A 19,277-nucleotide genomic window follows, 5' to 3' on the forward strand; every position below is an offset into this window, starting at 1 on the left:
AGGAATTTGAAAGCAGAGTTTTGAATCTAGGACATATGATTACTCAGCCCACATTCTTGACCACTACACTGAATAGAGGGCTTCCCTCGTAGCTCAGTTGGTTAAGAATCTGCCTGCAGTGCAGGAGATTCGGCTTCAAATCCCTGGGTCGGGGAAGATCCCCTGGAGAAAGAAATGGCAACCCACACCAGTATTCTTGTTTGGAAAATCTCATGGACAGAGGAGCCTGGTGGGCGGCAGTCCGTGGCGTCGCAGAGTTGGGCACGACTGAGCGACTAACACTTACTTACTAACACTTACACTGAATAGAGGAGGTTTCCCCTAACTAAAAATTACGGGAAATAGAAGAGCTAAAAAAGTAGTTCATCACATGAGTTCATTAAAGTTTGTTTACATACAGTTGAGATAAATTGTAAATATTAAGATCTTTACCCCAAAACATTGTTACATCTTGATTAAATATTAGTGGTGTGCCTCAAATTTTTGTACTGGGCACTAGGAATACAGAATATTGCAGAACTAGTGGAGAAAGTTGCTCAGTCATGTCCAACTCTTCAAGACTATAGCCTACCAGTCTCCTCTGTCCATGGAGATTTTAGGCAAGAAAGCTGGAGTGGGTTGCCATTTTCTTCTCCAGGGGATCTTCCCAATCCAGGGATCAAACCCCAGGCAACCACACTGCAGGCAGACTCTTTACCCTCTGAGCCACCAGGAAGCCCAAAAAAGATCTTCACAATCCAGATAATCACAATGGTGTGATCACCACCTAGAGCCAGACATCCTGGAATGTGAAGTCCAGTGTGCCTTAGGAAGCATCACTACGAACAAAGCTAATAGAGGTGATGGAATTCCAGTTCAGCTATTTCAAATCCTAAAAGATACTGCTGTGGAAGTGCTGCACTCAATATGCCAGCAAATTTGGAAAACTCAACAGTGGCCACAGGACTGGAAAAGGTCAGTTTTCATTCCAATCCCAAAGAAAGGCAATGTTAAACAATGTTCAAACTACCGCACAATCACACTCATCTCACACGCTAGCAAAGTAATGTTCAAAATTCTCCAAGCCAGGCTTCAGCAATATGTGAACCATGAACTTATAGATGTTCAAGCTGGATTTAGAAAAGGCAGAGGAACCAGAGATCAAATTGCCAACATCCTCTTGATCATAGAAAAAGCAAGAGAATTCCATAAAAACATCTGTTTCTGCTTTATTGACTATGCCAAAGCCTTTGACTGTGTGGATCACAATAAACTGTGGAAAATTCTGAAAGAGATGGGAATACCAGACCACCTGACCTGCCTCTTGAGAAATCTGTAGGCAAGTCAGAAAGAACAATGGACTAGTTCCAAATAGGAAAAGAAGTATGTCAAGGCTGTATATTGTCACCCTGCTTATTTAACTTATATGCAGAGTACATCATGAGAAATGCTGGGTGGATGAAGCACAAGCTGGAATCAAGATTGCCAGGAGAAATATCAATAACCTCAGATATGCAGATGACACCACCCTATGGCAGAAAGTGAAGAAGAACTAAATAGCCTCTTGATGAAAGTAAAAGAGGAGAGTGAAAAAGTTAGCTTAAAGCTCAACATTCAGAAAACTAAAATCATGGCATCTGGTCCCATCACTTCATGGCAAATAGATGGGGAAACAATGGAAACAGTGGCTGACTTTATTTTTTTGGGCTCCAAAATCACTGCAGATGGTGACTGCAGCCATGAAATTAAAAGACACTTGCTCCTTGGAAGAAAAGTTATGACCAACCTAGACAGCATATTCAAAATCAGAGACATTACTTTGCCAACAAAGGTCCATCTAGTCAAGGCTATGGTTTTTCCAGTGGTCATGTATGGATGTGAGAGTTGAACTATAAAGAAAGCTGAACACCGAAGAATTGATGCTTCTGAACTGTGGTGTTGAAGACTCTTGATTGAGAGTCCCTTGGACTGCAAGGAGATCCAACCAGTCCATCCTAAAGATCAGTCCTGGGTGTTCATTGGAAGGACTGATGTTGAAGCTGAAACTCCAATACTTTGGCCACCTGATGCAAAGAGCGGACTCATTTGGAAAGACCCTGATGCTGGGAAAGATTGAGGGCAGGAGAAGAAGGGGACGACAGAGGATGAGATGGTTGGATGGCATCACCTACTCAATGGACATGAGTTTGGGGAAACTCTGGGAGTTGGTGATAGACAGGGAGGGCTGGCATGCTGCAGTCCATGGGGAAGCAAAGAGACATGACTGATCGACTGAACTGAACTGAAGTGGAGAAAAGCTGTGTCTCCAGGGTATGGTCTTAAAAAAAAAAAATCTCATCTTTTGGATCCCTCAGCAGACAGAAAGTTATACAAGGTAAGCCTTGGTAAAGCCCTCAATTTCTCAAATAATAAACGGATGTACTTTATAGCCAGTCTCAACAACACACACATATTTATTCAGTCTCTCTACCTTCTCAGCAATTTAATAACTGACTTGTTGGCTCATTTGCTTAAGCAATATGTTAATGAGGTAAAATTGATGGGTTTAATTCCTTTTTAGATCTAGTGGCCATGAACTGCACCCCTAAACTTAGCATATATGAGTTGCTGAGTGACCCCAGAGAAATTGTGTTTGGCTCAGAATGTCTATCAGCATTACACAGAAGATAATGCTTTACTTAGTGTGTGTCAGAACCTTCATCTTTGTATTCAAGGACAGCACATTAATTTTCACAGAGAACAACTAAAGTGATTTGTTTAATGTTTTACAATGGTTCTCTGAAACAATCAAGAATAGATTCTTAGAAAGTTCAACGTAATATACTTACTTAAATTGACCCTACCTATAATAGAGTCTTTGCCCAACTTCATGATATATACTCAATCAATCTTGTGATTTTAGGTACTCAACAAATAATAAGTAAATAAATAACAGGAGAAACTATTGCAGTTTGTAATTACTTACGGAGGAAGTCTTATCTGAGGACAAACTAATGAAAACATAATTCCAACCCCAAAACATAAACTTAATATGCCTAGAATAAAATGATCTGAAGTAAGCTATGTAATTCATTGAGTGAGAGAAACTTACAATGCAGTGACAGAGGTTTATTTGGCAGATGCTACTGCTCAATAAACTAGATCCAAACTTTTTATGTGATTTGACATCTGACAAGACCACAATAATAAGTGAGGTGTCTCATAATTGTCCAAAGATATTCAAGTGAAAAGGATGGTGAAAGATGATGTTAATTTGGAAACTTATCAGAATGAGAACGAGAATAAGTAAATTTCCAATGTCAACTTGAAATAGAAACGGCTGAAATTATAGCAGGAGCAAATAAAATGAAAAAAGTTATTGATAGATATTTGCTTGTAAATGAAATGTAAAGTTGAGATAGCTGATACTTCAGAGTAGAAGGGAGAAACCACGCTCTTAGAAAGAGCTTATAGTCAAAACTTCTCCAAGGAAGAAGGGAGGGTGAAAAGGATAGAAAGAGGGAGAGTTAGTTCATAGCAAACTATGAAGGAAAATTGTCTATGTTCAGTTCTTAGCTTTGTCACTTAGTGCTGTGCTTAGTTGCTCAGTTGTGTCCGACTCTTTGCAACCCCATGGACTCACCCCTAGGCTCCTCTGTCCACAGGGATTCTCCAGGCAAGAAAACTGGAGTGGGTTGCCATACCCTCCTCCAGGGGATCTTCCCAACCCAGGGATCGAACCCAGGTTTCCCACACTGCAGGCAGATTCTGTACCATCTGAGCTACCAGGGAAGTGTCACTTAGTAGCTGCGTGATTTTTAGCAGGTTTCTTAATCTCTGTGTAGCTCAATTTTCTCATCTATAAAACAAGAATAATAGAACTTACTCATAAGGTTGTTGTGAGGATTTTATGAGATAATAGAGAGTATTTACATAGTGCTAGGCACATAATAAGAGCATTATATAAGCACTGTACTTTTGAATAAAAAATATCTAAAGACTAACATCAATATGATATTTAATCAGAGAACCAAGAAGAAATCTGATACAGGTCTACAATCTTTTATCCCAAATCCTTGGGGCCAGATGTGTTTCTGAATTAAAATTCCTTTCATATTTTAGGAATGTAAGGTATTATGTTACCTATGTTTTACTTAACTTAGATTGTCCTGGGCAGCATACCTTAATCAAACACATATTTCCATAATGAAATGTATCAATAGCCACACCAAATGGAATTAATGAAGACTTAAACCGTTATGTCAATTCAGATCCATTTTTGCCACAAAATGAATTAAGAAAAAAGTTTTATGATTTTAGAACTGCAGATAAGGAGGGACTATGAAGCTTTGTCTGTAGAGCCATAAGTTTTTATTGTATTAAATAATGGAATACTAATCATGGGAAATCTAGAGCAATGCTGGGATTAAATGAAAAACTTTTCTGAAAACCTAATGAGTTTTTTTCTCTTTAGAAAAAAAAAATGTATACCTAATATGATGTTTAACTGGATTATACACGTTACCTGAATTATACTTGAGTGACTGACTTTATGTGGCATAAATAAACACCTAGAACATAACACGTGGCACATCTCCCCAGATCTTCCCATGACTACTTCAGGTCTCTGACCATATGTTACCTCTTCAGAGAGACTTCTTTGATCACTCTATTTAAAATGTCAAGTGGGAGACATGCACATACACATTCATACACAATCACACAGAAAACTCTTTCCTCTTACCTGTATTTTTTTTCTTTTTAACACTTATTATTTAGCACCATATTATATATGAGTTTATTACATTATTTGTCTTGCTAGACTGGTAACGCTACGAGAGCAAGGATTTTGTTTTGTTCAAGCACCTAAAACAATGTCTGGCAAATAGGTATTAATACTGTTCAATAAATGACTCAAGAAAATAAGGCTGATTGATAAATAGCAGTGGGTTCCAAGAACCAGTTCTGAAGTAGCAGCTAATATTTCTTGTCCAAAAGGAAATTCAAAGGAAAAAAAGAGCCATGTAAATTAAGCATTAGCTGTAATATGCTTATGTAATATGTATATTAATGATATTCTAAAATAGTAATTAAAAACATTTCTTTATTTACATACTTATCAAGTAAAATTGATTTATCAATAATATCTAGAAAGTAAAAACTAATCATTCAACTATATTTACAGTTAATAATTAATTTTGAGTAAGCAGACAAGAAAGACGAGAGTGAAAAAGTTGGCTTAAAGCTCAACATTCAGAAAACGAAGATCATGGCATCCGGTCCCATCACTTCATGGCAAATAGATGCGGAAACAGTGGAAACAGTGGCTGGCTTTATTTTTCTGGGCTCCAAAATCACTGTAGATGGTGATTACAGCCATGAAATTAAAAGACGCTTACTCCTTGGAAGGAAAGTTACGACCAACCTAGACAGCATATTCAAAATCAGAGACATTACTTTGCCAACAAAGGTCCATCTAGTCAAGGCTATGGTTTTTCCAGTGGTCATGTACAGATGTGAGAGTTGGACTCTAAAGAAAGCTAAACACCAAAGAATTGATGCTTTTGAACTGTGGTGTTGGAGAAGACTCTTGAGAGTCCCTTGGACTGCAAGGAGATCCAACCAGTTCATCCTAAAGGAGATCAGTCCTGGGTGTTCATTGGAAGGACTGATGTTGAAGCTGAAACTCCAATACTTTGGCCACCTGATGTGAAGAGCTGACTCATTGGAAAAGACCCTGATGCTGGGAAAAATTGAGGGCAGGAGAAGAAGGGGACAACAGAGGATGAGATGGTTGGATGGCATCACCTACTCAAAGGACATGGGTTTGGGTGGACTCTGGGAGTTGGTGATGGACAGGGAGGCCTGGAGTGCTGCAGTTCATGGGGTTGCAAAGAGTCAGACATGACTGAGCGACTGAACTGAACTGAACTGAAAGCAGACAAGAAGAAAAGTTCTACTTGAAAGACAAAAACTCTACATGACACAAAGTATTAAAAGAACTCCCTCTGTATTTTTCCCATGATGTATTTAGATTTTCCCCTTGACATATTTTACTCACTACAGAAATAAACACAACTGATTTTCATCGAATTGCCAAGTGCTACTGGACTGGGTTGTAAAAATGGCCTAAATTGGCCTCAGATGTATGTACATACCTACTCATGAATGTATGTATTTAGCCTTGCTCCATGTAATAAAATGGCAACATGTTGATAACCTAAAGTAAGCAAGCAAAGGAGTTGTGGGGTCACATAAAATGTGCAACAAAGTTCAGTGGTACTTTCTAATCCAATAGATCCACTCTTTGGAAAGGCCCAGCTTTCTTTGCCAACTCCAACTTCATTCATATGTTAGAGTTGGGAATTACTTTTTTTTAAAAAAATTATTATTTTATTATTTCTGTTTTATTTGTAGCTGCACTGTTTCTTCATTGTATCTCACAGGCTTCTCTTCTAGCTGTGGTATACAGGCTTAGTTGCCCCATGGTACGTGGGATCATAGTTCCCCAACCAGGAATGGAACCCAGGTCTCCTGCATTGAAGCCATATTCTTTTACCATCCGAGCCACCAGAGAACCCCTAACAGCATTCTTAATGGCTTTCAAATTCTTTTACCTCAGACTACACAAGGATTTTTCTATTAGAATTACTTGAAAAAAAAATAGAAACTGAGATTGTTTATCTACATTTCCAACAGGACAAGGGACCTTTGAAATAAGAAAAATTAGCACACATATCTGGACCAGGTGTTGTTAACCACAGACTTCATGAATGAAGGAGGTAGGTAAAAAAGCTGAAGTTAGACAATTGATACAAAAAAAGATTAGAGACTCACAGTTACATATAAGTTGACAAAGGGGTCAAGCTTAAATAGTTACTGGCCCTTTTGCCCTCAAGTTGCATATTATTATTTAGTGGGCTACATTTTAGTGATATTGTGGGTAAGAGGATGAGGAGTGATTTTTCCACAGCTCTATACCCTCAACAGAGAGAATCCTGAGAACTGCTTCTGAGAACTGGTTGAATATCATGTGAGCACTTAAGGCGTAAACTAAAGGGTCCACTTCAATAACTCAGACACGAACAAAGAAAGCTACTCTTGTTTAAGTGAAAATTCAAGATCACTAGCATAGTCTGTTTCAGGGCACATATGAACTATACAAGCCTCATGCTTCTGACCCTTGTCTTCAAGTCCCTAAACTGGAATAAAACCAATAAATGCCTGAGGAACCACTTCACACCCCAAACACGTGCAAACTTTGTTCCACACAACACTTTACTGCCAAAATGGAGTTGGCAGAAGTTTGGAGCAAAGGCCCCCAGGCTGCATGATTTGCTGGTGCAAGAGAGCTTAAAAATCTTAACATAATACTGCTGAGTTTGAGTTCTACCAATTTGCTTGAGACTCCTCCAAGTTTGATTTGAGAAAAATGGAAGCTGCCATCAAGAAAGATCTATTAACACTTTATCGCCTACTCAGAAATGATTTGATTTCCCACTTCTGATGGTCATACCTCTATATTTTTTGGTGGTTGTATTTATAATTGTAAATTTAATGCAGTCTATTTTGAAATGCATGTAAAGTCAATTTTGCTTTGTTGCTTGGATATAGGGGTATAGGAAGAACTACTGTAAATATACAAGATTAATTACAACAAAGTTCTACTTAGGAAACACTGGATCCAAATAACCCCCATATAGCCCAATTTATTACCCTCAAAAAAATATGGGAGAAATTAAGATACAGAATATCTGTAAATTGCTATCATTTTACACTTGTTTGTCTTTTCACTTCTTTGAGTTTGAGCAATGATTTGTTTTTTTACATGAAAAATATAGGAAGCAAGAAAAGGGGCCAAGATGAGTTAGTTATTCTCTTCCACAAGGGTCAACAACAAGGTCCCATTCAGGATCTTCGTAAGTTTGATGCAATGCAATTAGTGAGGAAAACTGCAACTGAATTTAAAAATTATAGTGAATACTGGCAACTATACCACTTACAACTCTAAACTTCTAAATACTTGAAAAATATGTAATATTAAGAAACTATGGTTTGCTTTGGAAGGTTATCTTGTGCTGTTTCAATATGAGGTCTTTAAAGATGCTACTTTCTCCTCGTATAGCTAAAAAATAAAAATAAATTTGTAAGTTAAAAAAAAACTCACACCTTTATAATCTTTTCCCTTAGTAACTCCATGTATTTTATTCATTTCTCTGAAAACCTGTTTTTCCTCCTCTGTAGCCTCCTAAGTATTCTAATTCTCAGCTATGATTTCATATTTTCACCAGCTTCTAATCTTCACAATATACTTGGAAGCACTTAGGACAAAACACTCTAGGATACCAAGCTGCAGAAGACTGTAGTTTTGAACATATTTATATAGTAGTGCTGCCACCTAAAGATGAGGTGAATTAAGAAGCAATTCAAAGGAAATGACCCATCATTCTGAAGCCTGTCAACTGAAATTTTCTCATTTCTAACTAGGGATTAATAAACATTTTGTTATTTTGTTAATATGGAAGCTTGTTTCACAATAAATTATTGCTGAGTTGTAATTTTCTATGGCAGAAATTTTCTAATTCAAACTTTTTAGTGATAGTGATTTGGGGTCTCCAGGAATATGTCTCCAAACTTGTTTCTGTTTCTTTCAGACATGAGGTACTGCCTACAATACCTAAGTGTGTGTGGGGGGGGAGGGGGCGGCGGGGATCAAAAGATAACCAAGAAATCTCTGGTTTAGTGGATAAAGCAGGTATTAATAGGCCTATGGTGCTTCCCGTCATCGGTGACAGACTGCTTGCAACTCTCAATAACTGACATATTTCTGCAGCTCCATTTTCTCATCAATAAAATGGGGTTAATTTCACCTTTCTCTTACTTGCCTCTAAGGTTGAGCTAGATAAGTTTCTTGGGAAAGCCCTGAGTTTAGAAGCCTGCTCTTAAAAACAAAACAAAAAATCTATTGCCTAATAAAAAGAGTATCTCAGTGTATTGCAGTTACTTCAAAATAAAATATAATCAAATAAGCTAAAACATTGACTAAATTTTCTTAAGTCACAGATTGACTTTTCATAGAGCTATTTAAATAATAAAGATCTAAGGCTGTTTTCTGCTTCTTTTGCAGCCATTTTCAATTGATTCGTCTTCTGTGTACGCAGTGTTGCAAGAATGAGATGTAACAGCATACAAAGTGAAGGAAAAAGTTAACTTGTACCAAAAGTCTTGTCAAACCTGGTAAGATTTCAATAAAACTTTTAGAAGGACATTTTGTAGTTTTGCATTTAGCCCTAGCGTAGCAATTTATGAAAATTAACTCATCCCTTTTACTCTCTCCCTCTCGGCCCAAGGACGCATAAATATTATTTATCAGGGTTTTGTCCTTAGTCACAGTCCCTCAAAAGGGCCCAGTTTCACCTACACTGCGTGGGAGGTTGGGCAGCAACCCCACGCTTCCTGTCAAGGGTTCCTGGGGCTAGAGCCTGAACCTGGTCTAGCCCCTTTCTTCTTTATGCTAATCCTGCCCTTCCAGCCCCTCTCGGCTGGCGTCTGAAGGCCAAGGTGAGACCCTCCCGGGAGATGAAAGGCCTGTCGCCTCCTAAGAGATGCAAGCGGAACGGTGGAGAGTTGGGGGGGGGGGGGGGGGCGGGTGACAGGGTGGTAGCGACACTGACTACGACGCTGAGGGCCCTAAGTTGGAGCTGACGCAGGCTCTACAGGGTTCCGTCCCCGCCTGAGCCTGGCTTCCGCCCTCAGAGCCCAACAACCGAGAAGTCCTCCCGGGGGCGCTACAGGCGGTGGTTGGAGGAAGGGCGGGCAAAAAGGCCGCAGGGAGCCCCCTCCTCAGACGCGCCTTAAGGCCTGGGCCGTGGGCTGTTGACGCGCCAACGGCTGGGAGGGCGCGCGCACGCGCGAGATGGAGGGCGGAGGGAACGCGCTCGGCAGCCGCCGCCGCGGCAACTGAAACGGAGGGACGCGAGGGCGGAGGGCGCGAGCCACGGGAGGAGGGTGGGGGGGGAGATGGTGGGTAGCGGGGAGCGCGCGCTGACGTCGCCCGGAGTCACGCACAGAGCGCCGGGTTACGCGCCGACGTCTGGCTGCCACGACTTGCCGTCTGCGGCGGCGGCGGCGGCGGCAGCGAGCGGATCCCGCAGGGGAAGGAGGAGGAGGAGGGAGAGTCAAGGGGGCTGTGAGTGAGCGGGAGAGGCAGGGTGTGAGCCGGACTTGCCAGCGGGAGGGAGAACGAGCGAGAGCCGAGCCAGCCATCCGAGCCGCCTCCTCCTCCTCCCCTCGGCGTCCCGCCCCCGCCTGCCAGCCCGCCCTTCTCCCTCCTCAGCCGGCAGAGCCCGAGTGAGGCGCAGCTCCGCTCGCGCCGCTGTCCAGGACAGGTGTGCGCGCGCGCGCCTCCTCCCCTCCCCCTTTCCTCGCGCCTGCCTAGCGCCCGCCTCGCGCGCGCCCTCCCTCCCTCCAGCCCGCGCCCTCCCTCACCTGCGGCAGGACAGCGCCCGCCCGCCCGGGTAAGCCCCTCGCGACCTTCTCTGCTGCCACTGCCACAGTTTGAGGTGCCGCCCACCTTGTTCCCTCTGATTGCCCTCTTATACCCCAGGAATAATTACTGTACCGTTGTAGACATCCCCTCACCCTCCCTCTGGGGACCCTGGCAGTGCAGCAAAGCGCCCCCCCTTCCTCCGGAGTGCACGAACGAACGAACTCCCTCCCACCTCCAAAAAAAGAAAGTCACACGCCCCTTTAAAAAAAAGAAAAGAAAACAATCCTACCTCCGCTGGCGCTGGAGACCACCAGTGGTGCCGTTTGCTTAGAAATCCCTAAGCCTCATTTCTCTTGGCCACCTTAACCTGGGGCCTGGGACAGTGCGCCAGACCTGGCCGACACTCCCTGCACAGCACCCCTGGCTGGAGGGGAGAGGAAGGAGGGTTCTAGGCTCCACTACCAACCCCTCCTTTCTCTGTTCAATCCCCACCCCACCCCCGCAATGCATACACCCGCCCAGTATGCGTTGCAAAAATAAAGAAGAATACATTGGTGCTGACAGCGCAGATGAAGCCAGGCCCAGGGATGGGTGGCCCGGACAAGGCATTTTTGCTGCCCCACAGAGCTAGGTCAGCTCCATAGCCTCCTCTGCCTTTTGTCCGAGGGCAAAAGGGGACGGATGTGAAGTTGGAGGGTCTTCCCTTTGAGCGACGGTAGGCCCCGGCAGCGGCTGAGATGTCAGTGGGGAAGGGACCCCCACAAATATATCTGCCTTGAGCCTGAATTCGGATAGAGAAAGGCCAAGAGTCCGGCTGGGAGAACGTTGGTTCGTTGCTGTCTACCCTTGAATAAATGCTACTTTAATTTCCGTTGTCTCTGCGGGACCCTCTTGAGGCTTCTAATTTCGTTCTTGCCTGGGCCCCTTACGTTTCGGTCGGACCAGGCGTTTGGGGACAGGTTTTTGCAGTGGTGTCTGTGCTTGAGTCCCGTGTCCTTGGAAGGGAAGCCCCAGTGCTTTATAACAGGCTGAATTTGGTTTGACATCTTTTGGTAGACTGTCAGAGGAGGAAAAGGAATTTTTTGATTACTTCAAGACCCTCACTGCTCCCCGCCCAAACTGACGTTTTCGAATTGCGGCTTTGAAAATTGGAGTGTTGACTAGAGTGTGGAAAGAGTTGCTGATTTCATTCCTTTGGGTACTAGTAAAATCATTTAAGAATCAGACGAAAGAGAGTTATTGACATTTGCATCGGTTCTGTTTGGATCTTTTGGGTATATAAAATGTCGGGTTCTCTGAATCTTTTATCGAATTTAGAGTGTGTGCTACATTTATTTAATTCTTCTGCAAATGCTTAAAATAACATTTTGTGAAACGTGAAGATTCTATCACATGGATTGTTCTCTTCAGATTTTAAATGTTTAGTTCATTTATTTAACCCTAAACATTGAAATAGCATTGGAGAGGCATAGTTTTAAAGATTAAGTAAGCTATACAAAGGGGATAGACTTTTTAAAAATGATCATTGAAATACTATTAGTCGTTGTTGTTAAAATGTTAAGATTTACTTGAGAGTTTCCCTTAATTTTCCCGATAGCTAGCCATGAGAAGAAATGGGTAATTCCTCTACTTTGAACAGTTGCTGTACAACATTCCAGTTAGTTTTAATGATTTGGGTATTGAAGATAATTGTTGTCTGGTTTAAGATAGGCATTTAACCTAAGCAGCACTTGAAAACACAAGTACTAATGGTTTTGCTTCTCTTTTATTTGGGAAATCTGTGATTCTGTGAAATACTAATGAGCGTGTTATTTCTGTTGGAAACTCCATAATCAAAAGAGTTTATTATCCAGAGGTAGATTCCCTCTCTCCAAGTTTATTTTGTAAATGTGTGTTAACTTTTCGAATTAGATTATTTCAGACTCATCTGTAGTTCAGGCTGAGGAAAATGAGGGTTTTTTTTTTCCTTCTTGTTCAGCCTAGTATCTATTTCTCTAGCAAACAATTTTTTGTTGTTAAGAGTTTGTTAAAGATGTAGAAATAGAGGGATTAAAAATAAAGCAATCTCAATTCTCTTCAAAATGTATGTGTATTGTTAATAAGAGAGCACACTAAATCTAGAGATGTTTATCAGGTTTTAAAAATGTAAGCAAACTTTGAGGAGAAAGGGAATTTTTTATGGTTTTTTCATTAACACAGATATTTTGTGCATATTAATGTATTTCGTTTTCCCTTTGTCTTTCCTACATTGTATTGAAACTATAATTTTAATTCTGCAACTATTTGTTTTAAAATAACAATGCAAACATCTAGACACTAGAATTGGCTTTTCACTTACCAAGTTAGCATATTGTCTTGGTAATTAACAAATGGCTAGATGTGTTTTTAAATCCACAAGTTTGCTCATGGATTTTCTGTATGAAAATAGTATGAAAATCTAACTTTGAAATTCTATTTAAGGTTCTAACCTCTTTGTTTTAAGACTTTTCTCTCAGACAACCTTTTAAGGGTACTGTATTCTATAGCCTAAGGAAAGCCGCCTTTCACCACCTTTCCCATTCTGACCAAAAGTCCACACTCACAGGCTTATCCTGAAATAAACTCTCTTGTTTAAGTAGTGAAAATGTGTTAAATATCCTATTTATCATTGTATTATTTTGGGAAAGGCATTATTAACCTTGGTTGCTTTTAGATACATTTATAAACTAGGCAAGAAGCTAATATATAATGGCAAAATTTTATAAATATATAATAAAAAGCATGAAATAAATACATATCTATGTGGAGAGTTCCAGGTCTCAGTTGTTAGCTTATTTGAGCTTAAAATTCCAGTTTATGGGTGCAAATGATATTTAACTTGTGTTTTGTCTAAAAACTTTATCATTTGCCTCTGTGCAGAAACTAAGACATCAGTTCCTGGTGACTGTCATTTTTTCAGAAAATAAGGGCATTCCCAAACTCAAACCACTTCAGAACCCTGGACATAAAATAAACATTTGGGACAGGGAAAGAAATTTAGACCCCAGAATTGGTTCAAGAAGGCGGGCAGTTTCAAGCTCTACTTTTTGGTTCTGGGGGAAGCGATTTTTTAGTATGGAAGAGTGACAAGGACTGGCAGCCGCATGCTTTCTCCTCACAGCCCCACTGGTCTTTGCTTCTTTGAGCTCTCCAGAGGGGGACAAGTGCTGGGTTCAGTGCGAGGTAAAATCACGAGAAAGAATAGCGGCTCTTCTGGATCGGTCTTAACCTGGTCGTAGTAGTCTCAACTTACAGGTGGGAGCGTAATGCCCCGCCCAGCTCTGTGCGGAGACCTGCCTTCCCGACCCCGTTTGGGACGGGGTCTATCCAGGGTCCTGATCGCTACCATGCAAACCTAGAGGAGCCGCCGCTTCTTCACACATGTTATTTTTGTGTGGTGGGCAGTGCACCAATTGTTCCTATATCTCCTCCCGACAGACTTGGGGACAGGGGCGGGAGCGCAGAAAAATCAGCAATGAAAGGGGACTAACTCAGTGCTACGGGATGCTTCTAAACTAGGGGGAAGTTCTTTATGGGCCCCCAAACCTGTGATTTCCGTCTCTCACAGTGGGCCTCCTATTCAGAGAGCCATTTCAGGGACAACTGGACAGGTGGGTAGTTCTGAGACAGGTTCACAGGACTATCCCAGTTTTCTTTTCGGAAGTCAGAGTGCTCTGCCCTATTTCTTCCTTTTTAGCGGGAAGTAGTGAACGTCAGCCCAGAGCTGAAGTAGCTACTACAGGGTTGAATGGAGCCCTTGGAAGAGAAAAAGGAAGCTGTGAATACTTAGCAGGCAGGTTTGCCCAGGAGATGAAGGGATGTATCAGGGAGCTTTAAGGTCTCAGGCGTTGATAAGACTTATACCCTGGGCTGGTCTGGGTATCTTTATCATTAGCCCCCTCTTTACCTCTCTCGTTTCCAGGAAGCTTGGGCAGCCAGGTACTCAGATGTCTTGGGGGTTAAGGTTGAGGGAGGCAAGTTTCCTTACTTTTGGGGGCAGGGCTGGGGGATGTTCAATGGGAATGGAGCCTACAGATGAGATGGTCCTACTCTTCTCAGGATGGAGGCAGCAATCCATGCTTAAGAAAACCAGCAATAGGGCTGTGGGGTCTGTATCCTCTAAGACCCCTGAAGAAGGTGATGGGGCCATCTAGGATCACAGGTAGGAGGTGCCCTGGAGATAGGCCCTAGCTTTCCCACAGCTGCTAAGACTGAAGACTGCAGTGAGGGAGTATAAGCATTAGCTGTCTATCTGGGAGAAGGAAAATAGGCCCTAGATTATGCTTCAGATCTAGGAAGACAGAAATCTATTTCTGAGCCCCTTCCTGAGACCAGAGAAGACCCCTTTTTGCTGTCACTGGTTTAGCTGTCATTGGTAATGGTCAGTAACCTAGCTGTCTTCCTAAAAACCAGCGATCATTTAGTGGTTTACTTTTTGAGAGATGGGGGACCTCCTTGACACTTAGGAGTTTCTGGGAGGATGAGTAAAAGGGGCGAGCGAACCTGCGTTAATGAATCCCGTAAGGAACTGCGTTTCCCAGGAAATTCCTGACATTTTTAGCTCGTGAATTTCCTAAAGCCTGCTTGGTTTTCTCCTTCATTCTGGGTCCTTCCAGAGAGGAAGAGTGGGGCTAGGGGCTGAAGGCTCGGCAGGGCCTGGTTTATCCGCAGAGCTGGCCGGCAACCCGGGCTGGGCTCAGCCCTGAACTGGGTGCCCCCCTTCCCCAAATCTCAGAAGGAGGAGGGGGAGGCAGGCGGGCAGTCTTGGTCCCCAAGGGGGCTCGTTGAAGGTTTTGGGGTGAGTGCGGGGTTTCTTTTTGATTGTTGGTTGGGGAGAAGGGCAGAGCCAACGGAAAAAGGCACTGCGGGCACCCCGGCCCTGGTGCGGCTGCCGTCCTCTGCTCGGCTCCCCCCTACCGGTGAGTGCGCCCGCCCGCCCGACTGTGCGGGGCTGCGGTTGGGGGGAGGGGGGAGCGGGATCATCTGAGGCCAGAGCCGCTGTCGTGCACGGGGAGGGGGAGCGGCGGGAGCGAGGGGAGGGACGGGCTAGGTGTCTGCTGCTCCGTGCCACTGCTGCCGGCGCCCCGTCCTCATCCCTGGCAGCCCCTTCTGCAGCTAAGGGTTACAGCCGCACCACCTCTTCTCTTCCTCGGCCGCCTCTGCGGCCAGGGCTCTGCGGTAGGAGACGGTCCAGCCAAACGACGGGTGGGCCTGTCTGGGTTTGGATCTGAGTCTGGATGGGGCCCGCAGAGGAGTGGGTTGCCGTGACTCGGTGTCCCCTCTGCAGCAGTTCGACTGCGCTACGCAGGCCCCTCCTCCTACATCCTCTTTGGGGTCACTGGAAAACAGAGCTCAGGCCCGCTCCCTGTGCTTAGTATGGCAGTCCCCTTCCTACCCCCTAGTCCCCCAACTCCCGGGGCCGAGGCTGCCCAGGGTCTGGCCAACAGCGACAGCTACAGTGGTGGCGGCCGTGGCGGCAGCAGCTGCGACGCGGCGCGTCCTGATCCCCCCCACCCCCCAGCCAGGGGTGTAGGGTGAGGGCCGGTGGGTGGGCGCCGCCTGGCGGGCGGGCGGATGGGGGACTGGCAGCGGGGAGGGGGCACGGGTCACGTGCCGGCGGGCGGGTGGGCGCGTACAGTAGGGCGCCCTGCTACTGTACTGGGGAGTCAGTGCCCTGTTACCGGGTCTCGTCTGTCTCGTCTCTCCCGCAGATCTCGCGAGAGTGGCTGACTGGCTGTGGGGGTTGCGGCGGCAGCAGGCGGAGCCGGGGAGGGAAAGCAGCGGCGGCTGAGGCGACTGAGGCGGCGGCGGGCGGAGCGGCAGGCGGCGGCGGCGCGGCGGCGGAGCGCAGCATCATGGCGGACCGAGACAGCGGCAGCGAGCAGGGTGGTGCGGCGCTGGGCTCGGGCGGCTCCCTGGGGCACCCAGGCTCGGGCTCCGGCGGGGGCGGTGGTGGCGGCGGGGGCGGCGGCGGCGGCAGTGGCGGCGGCGGCGGCGGCGGGGCCCCGGGGGGGCTGCAGCACGAGACGCAGGAGCTGGCCTCCAAGCGGGTGGACATCCAGAATAAGCGCTTCTACCTGGACGTGAAGCAGAACGCCAAGGGCCGCTTTCTAAAGATCGCTGAGGTGGGCGCGGGCGGCAACAAGAGCCGCCTTACTCTCTCCATGTCAGTGGCCGTGGAGTTCCGCGACTACCTGGGCGACTTCATCGAGCACTACGCGCAGCTGGGCCCCAGCCAGCCGCCCGACCTGGCCCAGGCGCAGGACGAGCCGCGCCGGGCGCTCAAGAGCGAGTTCCTGGTGCGCGAGAACCGCAAGTACTACATGGATCTCAAGGAGAACCAGCGCGGCCGCTTCCTGCGCATCCGCCAGACGGTCAACCGGGGGCCCGGCCTGGGCTCCACGCAGGGCCAGACCATTGCACTGCCCGCACAGGGGCTCATCGAGTTCCGCGACGCTCTGGCCAAGCTCATCGACGACTACGGAGTGGAGGAGGAGCCGGCTGAGCTGCCCGAGGGCACCTCCTTGACTGTGGACAACAAGCGCTTCTTCTTCGATGTGGGCTCCAACAAGTACGGCGTGTTTATGCGAGTGAGCGAGGTGAAGCCCACCTACCGCAACTCCATCACCGTGCCCTACAAGGTGTGGGCCAAGTTTGGACACACCTTCTGCAAGTACTCGGAGGAGATGAAGAAGATTCAAGAGAAGCAGAGGGAGAAGCGAGCTGCCTGTGAGCAGCTTCACCAGCAGCAGCAGCAGCAGCAGGAGGAGACAGCCGCTGCCACCCTGCTGCTGCAGGGTGAGGAAGAAGGGGAAGAAGATTGATCAAACTGAATGGAAAAAACCCACACACACATGCACACACACACACACACACACACAGCCACACACAGAGAAACTATACTGTAAAGAAAGAGAGAAAATAAAAAGTTAAAAAAGTTTAAAAAAAAAAAAAAAAAACCTGTTAACTCCAAGGGAGCACCACCCACAGAACCTCCACCAACTGACAGTTTCTCTTCTTGACTTGCCACCCATCGCTGGATGTTGTCCACTTTATCCACCATATAAAACAGTAAGCAGCTGCTAAAAACAAAAAACAAAAAAAAAATACAAAAAGTAATAACATTATATGAACTGTGTTTCCTACTTGATTAAAAAATATAAAGAACTGAGTGTTTATTTCCCTAATTAACCAAGAACTTTTGTACACGTTTAAGCTATTATTATTAAAAGTGTTTGCAAAATGGTCAAGATTATAATATTGCTGAATTATATAAAAGTCCTTTTCATGTTGAGCTAACATTTGACTTTAGCACAAAAAAGAGATATTTTAGAACACGTAAAATAATATTTTTAGTTTTTCTCATTTTGTTACCAAATTTCAAACCTTACATGGAGGTTATTATAGTATATTTGACACCCTATATACCTGTGATTAGAGATGTGTATATATATGAGGGCTAGGCATGCTGTGTGTCTGAGCTTTGTCTAAATGTTATGCAGAAGTTTGTAGAGTTAAAGGTACGTAGGTTTAATTCATGCAAGGTAAACAATAAGTGCTCTCTTTTATACAATATGCATTGCATCTGGACCTTAAACATATAAAATGGTCAGTGAAACTTCTGTGAACATGAAGAAATTATTAAAAAAGGCATTTAAATGAAATTTGCTAAGTTGTGATTTTTACGGTTGGAACCAAAGTTATTCAAATAGTAAAAGAAAAAAGAGAAAGAAAGAAAAGGAAATCTCCCATAATATTTTTCTGCATCTGTTTGCTTTGAGTAGGCATTTTGTCATTATTGTGTATATGAGATGTACTTGTATCGTTCATAATATATTTTTTTTATTATGTGTAGAAAGATTTTAAAAACTTAACTAACGTGCAGCAATTTCCAGTGAACCTGTACTTGGACATCAGGTAGTGAGTCTATTTGTGGTCACTAGCACTGTCTCCTAAACTTGTAAGAGGTCTGAAGCTATCCTTTGATTTTTGCCAGTGCTATTAACTTATGTAGACCTGTTAACAAGCAGAGCAACACAATTATAGTTATCCTACTGAGCCATGGATTCTGAGCTTCATTTTAAAAGTGAAAGCCAAGTTGGTGTATGTAAAGGATTTCCATGTAGCTGTGGTGCTAGTTATTACTGGCTACATTATATGCTAAGTGTATTTGTGTTCCCCAAGTGTACAAGCCTTCTATCAAAAGTATGTTCTATAACTCATATATTCAAGATGTAGGGTATGAAAATGCAAAGCTTAGGAGAGCACTTTACCAAGCTGGTGTCCTCCAAACTGAAATTGTTTGTAACGATAGTCTTTTACAGGTTTTCATTTAAAGATGTTTGTGTGCTTTTAATTGACAACTAACTTCTTGCTGCTGTATAGTAAAATATTAATATATTTTTATCATTAAACTGCTGCATGACTATCATCTTTGAGTGAAGAGAAAATGTTATAAAAAAAAAGATGCCTTAAACAGTACATTTTGGTTTGGAATTCTGTAGAAAGTATTTTGGTTTTTAAAAAAAGGGGTCTTGTCTGACATAGAGAGTTCTGGGGATGGAATTGTTATCTTGGCAAATCCAGCCATATAGATCTAACTGCTGTATGTAGAAGACACCACCTGTAGGAGCTGGAAGGTATCAGTGCTTCTCACATTGTAAAGCATTGGCCTAGGAAGGTGAAACAGTTGTCTTTTTGAAGGATTTTTTTTCTGCTGGTTCTTTGGGTTTTGATTTGGTATTTTTAAGCTCCCTGGTTGAGTGTGTTGTCTTTGTTTTTGAGATCTACTGTATGTGTTGAATAACAAGCT

At 44.0% G+C, this 19,277-nt stretch overlaps 2 protein-coding genes across 3 annotated transcripts in view; both read left to right on the plus strand.

Annotated features, from left to right (window-relative positions):
- The first annotated feature begins 10,049 nt into the window (after positions 1-10,049).
- CYSTM1 (cysteine rich transmembrane module containing 1) overlaps positions 10,050-19,277 on the plus strand; it is a 141,693-nt gene continuing 132,465 nt past the window's right edge. Inside the window, exon 1 of one of the 2 annotated variants that reach the window (XM_059888444.1) lies at positions 10,050-10,346. The gene's annotated coding sequence lies outside the window, so the exon portion shown is untranslated. Of the gene's footprint in view, positions 10,476-19,277 lie in introns of both variants that reach the window. The other variant, XM_059888442.1, reaches the window with a different exon arrangement.
- On the plus strand, positions 15,448-18,982 carry PURA (purine rich element binding protein A). Its single transcript, NM_001205434.1, has 2 exons — positions 15,448-15,643; positions 16,177-18,982. The coding sequence occupies exon 2, from the start codon at positions 16,321-16,323 to the stop codon at positions 17,287-17,289; it is 969 nt and encodes a 322-aa protein (NP_001192363.1). The 5' UTR covers positions 15,448-15,643; positions 16,177-16,320; the 3' UTR covers positions 17,290-18,982.

This window comes from Bos taurus, chromosome 7, assembly GCF_002263795.3.
Source record: "Bos taurus isolate L1 Dominette 01449 registration number 42190680 breed Hereford chromosome 7, ARS-UCD2.0, whole genome shotgun sequence".
NCBI classification, from domain to species: Eukaryota; Metazoa; Chordata; class Mammalia; order Artiodactyla; family Bovidae; genus Bos; species Bos taurus.

Coding starts and splice junctions, on each gene's coding strand:
- PURA (NM_001205434.1), top strand. CDS start 16,321: ATGGCGGACCGAGACAGCGGCAGCGAGCAGGGTGGTGCGGCGCTGGGC.